Below are 15,294 nucleotides of genomic sequence, written 5' to 3'. Positions count from 1 at the left end.
TCTCAAATCTTTGAATCAAACTACGTATCTACTACTACCCACAGAGAGTGCTGCTCCAACCTATTTTTAGTCTTAAATTTTATATAAAGCCGTTAGCAATTTCTAATAGATTATTTTGCTGTTACATGGGGTTACTCGGGTGTACTTACTTTAATCCTGAAATAAATCATTTTTAGTATCTATTATCAACGGCTAAGGTCAATCCACTGCTGAATGAAGGCCTCCTCAATTTCCTTCCACTCTTATCAGTCCCTTCCCTGCTTCTTCACCGCCATAAACAACCAGCAAGGTTAATAATTCTTTATCAATTTGCGTAAACTTATTCATATTATTTTCCTGTATTTAACTATTTTTTTAAATCAGATACTAATATTAGAAGGGTGTTGCTTAAAAACAATTTTATATTGTGAAAAAAAGCATTGTAAGTTACATACTGGTATAACAATGGGATTTTGCTTCGGCGTGTTGTATTAAAATTTTGTAGTTATTTTTGTTCATACGTCTTCGGCACCCTGAGTATAGGTCACGGCACGGGCACCCGTCTATAACGGCACCCTAGTAGGCTGCAGCACAGTTTGAATGTATAGTACTGCTTGTAGAAAATGCATTTTTTTCCAATCCACAATTCCGGTCGGCTTATAACGATTATAATGGCCTCTATGTATCACCTTAATAGTGATTAACAAACATTGATTTTTTCCATGTGAGGGCAAAGGTCTACTAATTTTTTTTGTTTTGAGGTGATAATACAAATAAAACAAATATATTTTTATTTTTATTGGACGTGTACACTAAATCGACTTTTCAAATACAATAGGAATCATTTAAATAATAGAAATTAATACATAAACACTGACTAAACAAGATTACATTATTCTTAATATCATCCTTATTTACAAATACACACTTAATGTAGTTCATGTGTAATCCAATTTATAAAAAAATTAAGTGCTATCTTATATAAAATAGCTTCTTACAGTCGTATCTAGGATCAGATACCATTCTAAGAAATAAAGTTAATTCTTTAAATATTTACAAAGTTTAAATATTTAATTTTCGACCTGGCAATACATAATAATTATTATGTTCACGTATTTTATTTGATTGAAATAAATACGTTGACAGTAAATTGCCATGGCGTGACAAGATATAGACAGAATTTTGAAATACCCCACAATGCAAAATGAACATTTTCATAAAATGTAATTGCCACTGCAAATCACTATAGGTTTATATATATTTTTTATCATTATTTGGAAAACATAATATCACAAAATAAAAACTTTCACGAGTCAATATTTTCTTTTTTGTAAAACTAAAATACACATCATTCACAAATTAAATACAAATATCAAAATCATTCATGAAATAAAAAAATATTCATCAGATTCTCAATCATAAATCAAACACTATGAATAGACTTTTATTCTTGATATTGAATGAATTAATAGAACACGAAACCATTTGGAAATGCTCTGAAATCTTTTACAATTCATAGTAAATTCGAATGTCACTTTTAGAAAAATGCTTAATGAAATAATAATCACCTAAATAGACTCTTGACAATTATTAAAATATGAGGACTGGCAGACTAAATGACGAACCGTATTTATGGATCTTGAAAAAATCAATCAACACATGCAAATTGAATAATATTAAGGATTTCAGTGGTAATGAAAGGAACAATAAGGAATAATTTTTCATGAATTTATTGTGAATGTTTGAAGCTAACTCTAAGAGAAAAGGTATATGATACCTCAAATTAAATTAGCAATCTCAGATTTAGTGATTCATAGAAATTTTAGTAATATACGTACATAATCTTCATTATTATGGGCTAGCCAAAAAAATATTTCAGGGTTTAAATTATAATAGAAATAAAACATTTACAGCTTAATTATGCGAGTGCCTTACACATAGAATTTCCATGTAGGGCAATATTAACTGTATACTATTTTTTTACTATACATTAACATACCCTCAAAACAATTAAAACATTATACAAAACAAAATGAATACTAGCTATACATTATTATTGACATCGGATCTGACAAAGTACATCCGCGCGACTGCTGGGTTACCCAATCAGTGATAACACTAAGGCTTCGGCCACATAGGCAGGTGCTGAGCTAGATGCTATGCATGTCTACTAAAAACACTACTGCCACATTGCACGCTACGTGCTTAGGTACAAATTCATTTTACATTTGGGAGCGCTCAAGTCAACAACGATACGTCACTATCAAAACTAACCAGAAACCTACTTCTCACAGAGAATTTAAGTCTCAAATTCGAACTTGTTGGGTGCATAATGTCAATTCATCCCATGCGTCATTATTCATAACCTCAAAATATACGGTGTTTGACATTTGTCATACTGAAGAAACATCCGCCATCATGCAAAATCCATAGATAATGGCAATATCACTAGGTGACACAATAAAAATAACCAACATGTTTGTTCGCCGGGAGACTCAAGAGGTGACTAATAATCACGTAGTGAGGCGCGAAGTGTTGCCATTGCGATAGTATAGTGTGCATCCGTTCGCTAGGATATGTCACCTAGCATGTAGCCACCAAGCAAGGCACCTGCCTATGTGGCCTTAGCCTAAAACGCCGATTAGGTGAATTTAGAGTGTTCTTGTTTGATTTTAAAACAATATCACTAATAATTAATATATTGTTTTTACATAAAAATATAACTCTGCAATTTATTTCTTAATATATTACACAATGTATCTATACATTTATAACATAACTGTCAAAATCGGTCTGGTAAAGGACATTCACAACACTGGAAGCTTCGGAAATCAATAACCCTGCAGGACACCACTGGTATATGATACATTGATACAGTATTAAGGCGTGCACGTGTGTGATACGGTTGAGTTCTATATATTATGTACTTAGGTTCTTTTGCGAACTGTCATTATGGTAACTGACAGGAATTTAATAAGATATTCACATTAGCAACCAAATGCTATTTCGGTCCATAAGATTCGCCTAATATCTCGGCAAACTAAAAGCACACTTTACAAGATAAAGCCTTTGCACATCTACACCTCAGAAACCTGGACATAAATTCTGTAAAATTAAATAATTTGGAAATAAAAATCAACGACAACATCAATTATTGGAGGAAAAGATACAGCGCCTTGCTTTAGAGTCAGCAAGAAGAGTCTTCTATCAATTAAAATTGGGAGACTGCTTAGCTCATGTGAATTTTATGAAGAAAGAAAGTACTATCGACAATTCAATAGAATGCAGTGGAAGGGCAATAATTCCACTGCATTCTATTGACACATCCGGCGTTGTCGCTCTCCTGATGTTTTATTTACACACTCATATGACAATGAAGACCTCCCTCCGGATGGATGGACCAAATCAAGAATACCACGTGTTTTCCACTGACACAGGCCCTGCGTACTGTTGAATGTCGACGGGGATCGGAGCCAAGCCATGGAGAAGGCTGAGAAATGACTGAATCATCCGGATCATGATCATCAGTCATGACGTCCCCCGGAGAGAAGAAGAAATTAGTATTAAATACTTTCATTTTCCTAGACGATTTGTTATCCAGATTTACGATTATATGGATGACCGCTGGCTTTATTAAGTCCAGAAAATCAGCATACTACTGTACATATTATTACAATTATTATTAAATTATGGACAAAATAACAAATAATAAAAAATAATGTGAATTATTATTGATGACTTACAATAAGGGCAATTTTAGCATAAAGCACAAAGTTAGGTCATTAATTTATTATCCTTATTTTAAGATAACGTGCAGCCTATGTATGTCCTACAACAGATAGAAAATTTGTTAATATGACCACGGTGTGAATTATTAGTGTTATTAGCGAGATAAAACAAATAAAATGTTAACTGCCAGTGCCCGTTCGTTAACCAGTCAACATAAGTAGGTATTTAAATCCTCAATATCCATACAATAAGTACAAAAGAATGTAATAATTTAAATTTACATACCGATTAGAAAAAAAAACCCAAAGATTTTGTAGGTGATAAGTTCTGAATGTAAATTTTAATATACACAAATTCAAACTACCCTTATATTACTTTTAATATTTCATATTTAGTTCCCTTATTGATTATAATAAACACACCCAACATGTCTCTTCCGTATTATTTATCCATTTAAAACGATTAAGTATTTAGATTTTAAAATACATTTTGATGACATATTCCAGTGGGTCAAGCGGGGCTACAGTACTGCAACACACGTGAATTTCTGCCAAGGCTTGATATGAGTTAAAATGAGTGCGTTGAAAATAAGTATAGACATCTTTTGACAGAATAGCAAAAAATCGTGAATATTAACTAGAAAAAAATAGCGCAAATTTATTATTATAAGCAGTGGCGGCTCGTGGATAAGATATTTGGGAGTGCTACGGTTGATTAAAAATAAAAATAAATGTTTATTTGGATTATATTTTACTATTAACATCAAAATTAAACATAGATAATTAACTATATTAAAAATTAAAATAAAGAACTTTGCAGAAATAAATTTTAGCAATGTTAATAAATCATTATAGCTATATTTCTTTCCTCGCTGTGGCGCACGTGCGACGTAGAAACAGAAAAATACAGAAATCGGACTGTCTGACCGGCAGTGCCGATTTGGCTTACAGCTGCGAGCACCGTTGCCCGCGCCCCGCCATTGGCCAACTCGACAATATTGTATTGAAATCGGTATTATGCAAAATCAAGTACCTACCGCGGTGTATGATAATATTATTGGACATTGGATGTATCGCTTGGGGCGAGCTTATTAGACACTTAATAATATTGATATCTTAATATAATATACATAAATTTATGTATGAGTATTATAATATTACATTTTTCTCAATTTGCTTGGGGGTGCTGCAGTTCTGCAGTGCATATGGACGAGCCGCCACTGATTATAAGTATCTAAGTACTAACATGTGAATACTAATGTAATAAGAAAGGCATTGTTTTAAAACCAAAAACAGATTTCAATAACACTAATGAAACATAATAATGTAAGTGAATGTAATACATGGTAATAATTATTGTTTTTACGGTTTTAGTATTGCTGTGTGCAATTAACATGATTGTAAATATTCGTCTAATTATAAAAACCTCAGTTTAATCAGTTTGCTATCATCAATATACCTTGTACTAATTTAATGTATTTTAAAAAAGACGCTAATTTTTTTTATACATACATTCGTAACTAGTTTTAGAAGTTATATTACCTACCTAGAAAACATCATATTCTGTTAAATAAGTCATTACAATATAAAAGTCTTTTACGACATACAACATTACCACTATCATTAATAATATGATAGAATCGGTCAATATTATTCATGTGCACACAGGCAGGCAATTTTATTCATAGGCAAAGTCTATTTTGTAATATTACTATGGCAAAAGGTGATTTTATTTTAGCCATAGAATATACATCACATGAATAACGGAATAAAAGTTTTACAACCAAAGAAATGCATTTTTTTTTTAAATAATAATTAGTTATATCTAGTTATATTCTCAACTATTAAACTCTTTTCTGTAATGAGTTCTGGCAATGAGGAACCAACATTATAATATATCACTCTTCTAAATTTTATATTCTCCATATTATTATATGAGGACACAAGCTATTACTATATTTTTTTAAGATGCAGAATTTATTCTCTCATAACACAACTGACCCAATTGTTTATCACATCTAAATTGATAACCAAAATGAAAATATAACTCATAAACTCCAACCGGGACAACATTTGTGCGAAGTAATAATATAGTACATACAAAGTGTTAATATTATGCTCTATGCTTCAAAACACAAGCCTGTTAAAGCTGATGTAATTCAATGATCAATATTGATTAGTGGATAACATAAAGAAAAAGAACCTAATTGAAATGAATTCCAATCAAATTCAGACATTTTACAGATACTTCAATAACTACAACATAATGAAAAACCCAATAATCAATATATATTATATGACTCAGAACCATGAATGTTTTTAAACTTTATCATATATATTATAAATGCTTAAAGGCAAAATGAACTGCAATCATGACATGTCATCGTGAGTCAATAATGTTTATAGGCTTTATAGCAATCTATGAGTTAAAACGCTCAGTAGAATTAAGATTATTCTAGAGCAAATGTTTACAATCTTGTAAATGCGCAAATTATATAGTGGTAACAGATTATAATATAATTGACTTATGAAGTAAATTTTTTAACCAGTTAATTTTAAACAAAAATTGGGTAATCGAACACGCATTAATTCTGTAATAATAACGATGAAAAAGGGGATACTTACTTAATATTAAAATGAATGGAATGAGAAGAAATTCAGATTTTAGCTTACAAGACACAGAAATATACTTGCTGTATGGGGGTGAGAGACAAATAAAACTAAAATTGAATGGTTAAGGAAATATTGTTGTTTTTTTTTGTCAAAAGATTACATAATTTGAGTTCTTTTTGTTGAATTTGGTTTATAAACCAAATTTTATAAAAGAATATGTTTCGTTAGAATACAGTAATATTAGAAGACCCCATGTTACACAGCATGGGTTACATAATTGGAAGTCAACATATTATAGCGCCCATTAATGTTACATAATATGTTGTACATCAACGGTTCTGGTTCTGTAGTGTGCTACACAGCGAATTGTGTAGACGTAGACTGTAGATCAACACGACTGTTTAGTACTATTAGGCATGTGTACCACTGATGCGGGCATTACAAGTCCATAATAATTATGAAATTACCCATGCAAAACAAAACTATCTGTATGGATGAATTTTCAAATCTACAGCACAAACTATACTTGATTTACCTACTCCATTTTTTCTGGAAGGTAATGTTATGTATATTTTTTCCATAATCGTAATACCGACTGACTAGTGAGCAAACTAGTGAGTAAATTTTCAATCTGAATTCCTTTATCGTAATACATTTGTAATAAATTGTATTCAATCTTATAGGAGTTGTCGCAGTGTCAATATACTTATATCTGAAAGAATATCAAAAGATATGTCAAAAAATCGGCAACATTTGGACTTGTAAAATAAAAATGTCTTTATTTTTAAAGAAGCTGCCGGTCACTTTCGATTGAAAAAAAAATACTGCAAAGTGTGTGGAACTTATAATACCTGAACGCGTGTTATTCATATCACATAAAATGTTAAAACTAATACTGATAAACAGACTTTGTACTAAATGGTGACGAATGACAGACTATATTTCGATTTGGAGTCAATCCTCGTCGTCCAGATCGATGATAATCACCTCGCTGCTGCTGCTCTTACTCACTTTGTTTAGTTCATTCGACAGTTTATCCAGAATGGTGCATTTAGGTATTTTAAGGTTTTTAGCTTCCTCCACGAGATGTTTAATTTTATCAGCCCGTCCGAAGAGAGTTGCGGTGGGCATCAGCACTTTTTTCACTTCGGTCACCCATTTGTCGGATGACATGAGTCTGTGTTTGAGTTTTTGCACCATGGATTGCAATTCATCCAGGTTGTGACTGTAGAGTAAAGTCAATTTATCGGGAGAGCACTGACAAAGGTCCGCGGCGTGGTCCAAGCATACCATTTTTGGACAATCGTCACAAATCAAAGCCGACATGAAACATGTCGTTTTACATTTATCGCAGACTCTCTCGTCGTCCGGATCACTGTCGAAGGAGTGGCGGCTCGCTCGAGTGACGCCCTTCACCGTCGCCAGGCTACCTCTCTGCTTTATTTCATTCTCCACCGTGACGACCAGCTCCGCATAGGTGGGCACCACGACGCTCAGGCCCATGGTTTCACCGGCCGCAGCCATGTTGCAGATCAGCTCGTCGTGGGAGAACACGCAGAACCGTTTTAAGTTTTTGTAGTGCAGGATGCAGCTACGACCGACAGGCAACCAGTCTGCCGGGGCGAAGTTTACGGCTTCGGCGAAATTGTATCCTTGATTGAAACCCGTGTGGTACGCCCGGGGGAATGTTATCACAAACTCACCAGCCTTCTGGTCCGTTCGAAAGATGGGCACGCCCGCGTCCATCAGGATGTTGGGGTTCATAATGGTCACGAGCTGGTGCAGGAGATCGGGCTGGGATTGAAACAGTTCGGGCGTCGCCGCCTTCATCGTCCTCTCCAAGAGTTCGGCGCCGGTCCCGGGGACACCGTACCACGTTTTGAAGTCGCCCCAGTGCAAATAGTTGATGGAGTAGCTCCAATGGTCTTCATTATGCCAGCAGAATGCGGAGAAGCACATCCCCACGTACATCCACGGTACAGTCATCCCCGAAATGTCCTTGTTGATGAATCTCAACACGGAGCCCTCCAAGACAGGCAGGTTGTTCAGATTCCAGCCCGAGTCAACGTACTCCTGGTCAACGGGGAAGAGGTTGGTGGAGGACTTGGTGGGAAAACCGGAGCCATGGTCCATTGAGTGGAGGTCCGCTCCGTACTCCACGGTGACATCCTCGTCGGTGGACGAGACTATCCGCCAAAACTCTCTCTCCACGGTTCCAGTGGGCACCAGGTGCCCCAACATATTAAAGTATTCAGACTTGAATCTGTCAGCCATCTCGCCGAACTGGTGGAGGGTGTACTCCCTCTCGGCCTGCGCGAATCCGAAGGCTTCTGCGGGCTTCTTTATCTCTTCGGCGATACACTTAAGGCACCGCCAGTCTCCCTCAGGGACGTGATCCAAGGGCGGCTTCAGGCAAAATGTGTGATACGTTTCCGAGCAGCCGTTGCACGCGAGCAGTTCGTTGTCCCTGTTATCATTGCGGCAGATCACGCAGTAGTAGACGGCCAGAGGATCTATTTCAAATTTAGTTCTAGTGCGCAATTTGGAGGTCGAATCTTCGTCGTTGATGGACGGGATCACGTTGCATCCTGGCATTTTGGGTCCAGCCCCGTAACAGAGCAGTTTCCTCAGCTCCCGAGAGCATTTTTCATCGAAAGCGGGTTTTATATCGGATCCGGTTTTAGATTTCAGCAACTTGGGCTTGGGCTCGTACGAGTCGGCGTCTATCTCTATCGCGTCTATTTTACGCTTCGTATCTTCCACGTTGCTGGTCATGGAATATCTCCCCGTTCCGGGTCGAGTCGGAGACTCTTTCGGACATGTTTCGGCCTTCATCATCGGAATCTTTTCCGTGCAAAACTCATAGTAAGGCTTGAGAAGTCGCTCGTAACTATTTTTAATAAAATCCAAAGAATGCGGCCCGTGATTGTAGCCGAGAGACGACAAGACTTTCCGCCATCGTTTATTTGCGGTGCACTTTTCGAAGCCGCCTTCGAGTTTAACGATGTGGTATAAACTGAAAAGGTCAATTTTTTTACCTTCAAAACTGGGAATTTTTAATGGGTGTCCTTGAAGTTCCCAGAAAGTTTTCATTTGGTCCATGAAGTGCAGTTTGACTCTCGTCACCGCTTCCAGCTCGTTCAATTTTTGAATTCTCGGCGTGAAGGTCAGCTTGTCGACGTCGAGAGAGAACGGAGGCTGCCATCCGGCGGGCGGTCGTATTTTACATATCCCCGACTTTTCCGCGATGGGGCGGATTTTGTTAATATAGCCCAGAGGATCGGAAAAGTCTTCGGCCGTAGGCTCGAACACGGGCGCTTCGGGCGGCGGATTAAAATCAAACTCATTTCTACAGGAGTATATATTTCTGCTCACCGACTCTAAATCCATCGCGAACTATAATAATACTAGAACTCACTGTCAAACATCACCCACACATTACAAAACAAACTCGCGTCCGCACCGTTCACTACAGCTGATCACAAATTTAGTACTAGTACCAGTACCAGTATGACGACACGAAACTCGAAAGACTACGTGATTTCCTGTCAAATAAAAATGGCCGCATACCTGATCGAAGCTTTTCTACAGGAATACCAACCAAACACTAATATTGAGCTTTTACAATAGGTAATTTATTTGAATATTTTTGTTAGTCCACGTCTAAAACAGAAATGAGAATCGATAATAATAAATGTACCTTATTAAGTTACAAAGAAAACTCTGCCGTCGCAATTACATTATCTATAACATTGGTCAACAATATATGACACGCGTGCCTTATTTGGCATGCGCGAAAGACTAATAATGACAATAATTAATTAGTATATTAGTCTATGAGGAAACTGACGATAATAGGTATGTAGAATGACGTAGATGTAAATCTCTCTACCAGATTTTAGGCTAGCATTACTGGCGAAATAAAAGAAGAATGGGTTGATAAAAACGAACTCAATCAAGATTCTGAACGGGGCGGGAAAGCGATCGTCCGATGAAATGCTGTTCTCTTTTTTATATCACTTGGTGTATATTATATTGACCTACAACCAGAGAGATTCTTTGCCTACTACCCATTATTGTAATAATAATATTTAATTGTCTAGTTTTTTTCCATAAAGAGATTTGTGACCTCTGATCTGTAACAATAGCTCATAACATAATAATCATAACTATACAGTTCGCAGTCCGCTGGTGGTCGCTGGAGTTGCGTAAAAAAATAAAAGTCACGAAATAAATAATCACCCGTGACAATGAAAATTTAATATTATATCCTGCTTTTACCATACGTAAAAATATTGTAATCAGCATCAAAAATAATAAATTGAGGACCTAGGTATTGGATAATTAAAAAGATTCACTTTGTGTTTAAACATAAACATAATATAGGCACCTAAATCCAAAAACACAACAGACGACGAATAATTGTGGTGATAATAATTATTAGTATAATGTGCGTTTTGTTACAATATAATAATTATATGCTAATATAATATGCTTTGTTATAATATTATCTCTGACTTATTTATTCGTTCGTTGATCAGTAATGGAGTGCTGGCATTATGATCAACTTTTTAGGACAGCATTCATGCCCAATTTAACTTTGAGGGATGTAAACATCTAAAGCTGGACACAAAATAATGAATCAGTACCTACGAAGACTGATAATTTTGTATGAAGAAAAACTGTGCTGTCTCTAAACCCACATTGGGTTTCGCTGAATAAATTGACTGTGGATCATCTTCAAACCACTGTATAATACAGGCGATCAAAGAGATTGAAAGACTTGGAGTCCAATCTCTTTGCAGGCGATAGAGAAAATCGTAAACAAAACTAACAATACACATAGGTACATATTATGCATTAGTACCTACCTATATGACATTTTTTTTGTTTTTTAAGAAATAAATCCTAATTTCCAAAGAGATTGAAGACCAAGATCTCTTTTGGTAAATTCATTTTGTCAGACTTGATGTCCTACAGGGAACTCAGAAATAATTATTATTATCTGTTCTGAGATGTCCCTAATATCATTTGTCTGTGGCCTATGAACCATTAACCATAGATAATTTATAGCCCAAAAATGGCTGCCGTTCTCTGGCGGCGTATTAATTTAGTCATAAACATTCAAAAGTATATATTTGTAAGAAAAGCTCACCGCATGCGAGGTAAGCCTCCAGGAATCGCTAGGAGCTTGGAACAGCGATTAGATGAGCTAAAATGCAAAGATGAACTTTATACCACAAGAGTGAACATTGGTTTACCATTTTTGAGGTTATTTCATTATTATTATTAATTTATGGTGAATATTATTTCATAATTATTGCTTTTAAAAATAACATTTATTATTTATATGTTTAAGGCCAAATGAAAGATTGCACCGTCTTGAACATTTGAAAAAACAAAGAAGCGATGAAAAATTGGAAAAGTTAGCTAGAAATCATGAGTTGAAATTTGATATTAATGCTGTAAACGAGGATTGGCTCGCAAACAATGGACCGTATCAGATAAAGACTATTATCGACCATTATGGAATATACAGACATCTATTCGATGAAGGATATTTCATTCCGAGAGTTCATATGAAAATATACTATAATGTCAGCGATAAGTCACTCCCAGTTTGTTATGGTAATGTGATAAAACCTTCAGAAGCCGCTCAAACTCCCGACGTGGCGTATAATGCAGAAGAGAACACTTTATGGACATTGATGCTGACAAATCTTGACGGTCATTTCACCGATGAGGGAAAAGAGTACATTCATTGGTGCATATCAAATATTCCTGGAAATGATATCAGTAAAGGTGATGAAGTAGTGAAGTATTTGCAGCCAATACCTCCGAAAGGAACTGGATTCCATAGATATGTGTACATTTTATACAAACAAATTAAGCATGTGGATTATTCAAATTTTAAAGGTAAATATCTATTTTTTCTTTATATAATGTATTAGGGGTCTGGAAAGAAATCCATTATTTCATTGGGCAGCATATGGGCCATTCTGCATAAGCAGGTTCATCCGTTACCGACAGATATAACCATTGGCTAATAATTAACTTGTGTACACAAAAGTGTTTGCAAAATGTCGCTCTGCTGCATTCATTGTGACGTGCGTGATCAGTCACAGGACTTATGTTCTTCGATCAGATTTAATAAGCAGATGAATATTGTTTCGATGCAAAAACACTATGAAATAGGTTGTCATAGAAAATAAACTAGCAGTACACGTCATAATACCCTGTATACTAATGGATTTACTGCTGACAGTAGGTACGTATTATCGGGGCCATAACAAAAAAATGCACATGTAAACACGTATTATCATGCAAGTTTGCATGTATGAATCAATAAAGTTCACAAGCTTCTGAATTTTCAGTCAACAGTCGGAATCTGTGCTTGTGCAGTAAAGTGATAGTGGCGAACTTGCCGGAAAAAATACGAACCACACCGCGCAAAGCACTTTAACAATTACAATTTTTCAATACCAGTCAAATAGCACCATAAAATGACAATGCGTCTCGCTTACTTCTGAAGAATGAAATCTTCGAGGCAATCATCACTTTCACGTGTCAACAGCTGTTATTATCGCGATAGATGAATTTACACATTATTGATGTCAGTAAATCGATGCAAGTATAATGCTATTTTTTCATAAGTCAATTTGTCTGCCAATCAACGTAATTTGGTCCTTCATCAGCTGGTTTTGACGGTTACGTGTAGTTTGTAAAACTTAGTAAAGCGTTTTACCTGCTCATGTAGATGGCCCTTAAAATTTAAATTTTTAATGATTACATACTTAATAATTTATTAAGTACCTAATCTATAATATCATTTCTATCATTATTGAAAATTATTTCTTATCGTAATTTTTTGATTCCTTTTTTAAAAACTAGTGTCTGTTTCAAATTAAAATACCGAATTTCGAGTTTTTTACATTGCCCCCTCTTTATTAACACAATCACTGCTGACCTTTTAATTACGACATTTAAATAACATGATAATTATATCTAATGGCCAACTGCTCCAAACACGCTTTTATGTACTGATATTGCAGAACTTTTACATTTTGGCCAATGGTTTTTCTTTGTTCCGTTGCAAAAAAATTATATGTTTTACCCTACACGTTCCCACCTTTTACGCACAAGATAAGCACAACTCCAATGCAGTGTTTCCTCTAAGCTGTGCGCGCGCACATAACTCGCCGAGCGCGCGCATAAAAGTTACACTACCGTCTACCCGTAAACGGTTGGCAACATCGGCTACGTAGTAAAATTACGCCTACTGACGTTTCAATTGATGAATAATTCAATGGCGGATTTGAAAAAAAGTAAAAGGACTAGTTTGTTTGTACTGCCGAGATGCAAAACCCACCGGAGAGTTTTGGGATGGTGTGTGGACACTTGATTTCTTGAAACGCCATCTCTCTAGTAGGTCTCATACTGAAATTTTAGGGGAGGTTTGTTTAACATGTTTCTTGAGAGCTCCGCTGAAAAGGAGAAAAAGAAAACTGTTAATGAACGGAAGCGTTCCACGCCTGAAGAAGTTAAAGTTATAATCGACTGTGTCTTGCTGGCTGTTCGGATGAATATTTCCATACTTTCTGTTCAAGATATTACTGAGCACATGGCTAAGTTCGTGACCGTACCCAACAGCTGGAGAAGCAAAAATTATGTGTTTGAATTTGTTATGTTAATTATTGTCATTAATAAAAATTAGCTGTTTCGTTTAGTAGGTCTAAATACTGTTATGTGGCGCACAACAATTTTAATTTCTTTTTAAAGTTGCACAGCCAATGTCTTTCGGGAACATTGCTCCAATTTATATCCATTGTAGAGGGAACGTTGCTCCAATGCATCTTGCTATGATGGGTTATGTGTAGGGCACTCTTTTGGCAATAAATAGTACAAATCATTTCTATGTCACAGGGAACCCCAGCAGTTTGTCGGACCGTTCATTCCACACTAGGGATTGGTATAGCAAACATCAAGATGTCGTCACTCCGGCTGGGATTGCTTTCTTTCAATCCGATTGGGATTCCAGCTTAAAAAACGTTTTTCACAATACCTTGCAGATGAAGGAACCAGGTAATTTATTACAATTTATATAGAAAGTGCATATCCAAATAAGTAAAAAAAAAACTGTATAGAATGGTCCCCAGTCCAATTCTTAAAACCGGAATGACTGCAAGTTAATTGGCCACATTGAAAAATAGCTCGGTTGATAATGTTCTTCTTGGAAGTCTCATGTTACTCTATGTAGATTGCTGCAAGTATTGTGGTCGCTGGATACCTTTGCAATTGATCTAAAGTAATTAATATTTCAATTTAATTTTTTCTTCTAGTGTTCGAATACGATTTCCCGCCGCCTTACATCAAACCACAAGAATGGTTCCCGTTAAGAGAACCATTTAATTTATATATGGACAAATACCGAGATCCCAAGCAAGTATCCAAAGAATATTTAATGGTGAAGCTAGCGAAGGAACATCCGTTCAAAAAACCTGCGCCGCCACTCAGATATCCGAATGCTCACCCATTCCCCAAGAGTATGCCGTCTTGGTTGAAACTGCATGAAAAGAAAATTCGGTTGAACTACGGTCGCATTAATGATGTTTAGGATGTAGAACTTTTCCCGTAACCAAATAAATACAATACAGTCATCGAACCGTGTGTTATTTAGTTTTATTTATTAATATTAGTCTACAAAATTAATTATGTGTATATGTTACGCCGAATGTGCGAAGTTGATTATTACATGAATTAGCCAAAAATTTTCCCATTTCATGTAATAGTCAATTTCGCACATTCGGCGTAACATAATATATTATAATCTATAGCTATTTAGGTTGTTATGCCGTTATCAAGACTAGTTAATAGCAAAGCCGAAATGTCACCATGACGGATGCTTATATACAGAATATGAAGTTTAAGTCACACTTCGTACAAATTTAGTATTTATAAATGCGGTTCAGGCCCT

The 15,294-nt window shown here is 35.7% G+C and overlaps 2 protein-coding genes across 2 annotated transcripts; one reads left to right on the top strand and one right to left on the bottom strand.

Annotated features, from left to right (window-relative positions):
* Positions 1 to 786: 786 nt before the first annotated feature.
* Positions 787 to 9,818, bottom strand: LOC147078458 (lysine-specific demethylase 5D-like). The gene has a single exon (XM_085959724.1). It carries the CDS (start codon positions 9,708 to 9,710, stop codon positions 7,275 to 7,277), a length of 2,436 nt encoding a protein of 811 aa, XP_085815850.1. The 5' UTR covers positions 9,711 to 9,818; the 3' UTR covers positions 787 to 7,274.
* Positions 9,819 to 11,389: 1,571 nt separating this feature from the next.
* mRpL38 (mitochondrial ribosomal protein L38) lies at positions 11,390 to 14,982 on the top strand. The gene is made up of 4 exons (XM_085959712.1): positions 11,390 to 11,591; positions 11,680 to 12,236; positions 14,244 to 14,402; positions 14,660 to 14,982. The coding sequence occupies exons 1-4, from the start codon at positions 11,401 to 11,403 to the stop codon at positions 14,932 to 14,934; spliced, it is 1,182 nt and encodes a 393-aa protein (XP_085815838.1). The 5' UTR covers positions 11,390 to 11,400; the 3' UTR covers positions 14,935 to 14,982.
* Positions 14,983 to 15,294: the final 312 nt, after the last annotated feature.

Source organism: Rhyacophila brunnea, unplaced genomic scaffold, assembly GCF_057557595.1.
Source record: "Rhyacophila brunnea isolate RB1 unplaced genomic scaffold, BYU_Rbru_1.0 scaffold_11, whole genome shotgun sequence".
NCBI classification, from domain to species: domain Eukaryota; kingdom Metazoa; phylum Arthropoda; class Insecta; order Trichoptera; family Rhyacophilidae; genus Rhyacophila; species Rhyacophila brunnea.
The sequence above is the reverse complement of the archived record's forward strand: the minus strand, read 5'-3'. Positions and strand labels throughout refer to the sequence as shown.

Bases quoted from the DNA above. Each gene is read 5' to 3' on its own strand.
- LOC147078458 (XM_085959724.1), bottom strand. From the start codon at position 9,710: ATGGATTTAGAGTCGGTGAGCAGAAATATATACTCCTGTAGAAATGAG.
- mRpL38 (XM_085959712.1), top strand. From the start codon at position 11,401: ATGGCTGCCGTTCTCTGGCGGCGTATTAATTTAGTCATAAACATTCAA. The intron at 11,592-11,679 runs GTTATTTCATTA...TATATGTTTAAG, and splicing joins ATTGGTTTACCATTTTTGAG to GCCAAATGAAAGATTGCACC. The intron at 14,403-14,659 runs GTAATTTATTAC...TTTTTCTTCTAG, and splicing joins CTTGCAGATGAAGGAACCAG to TGTTCGAATACGATTTCCCG.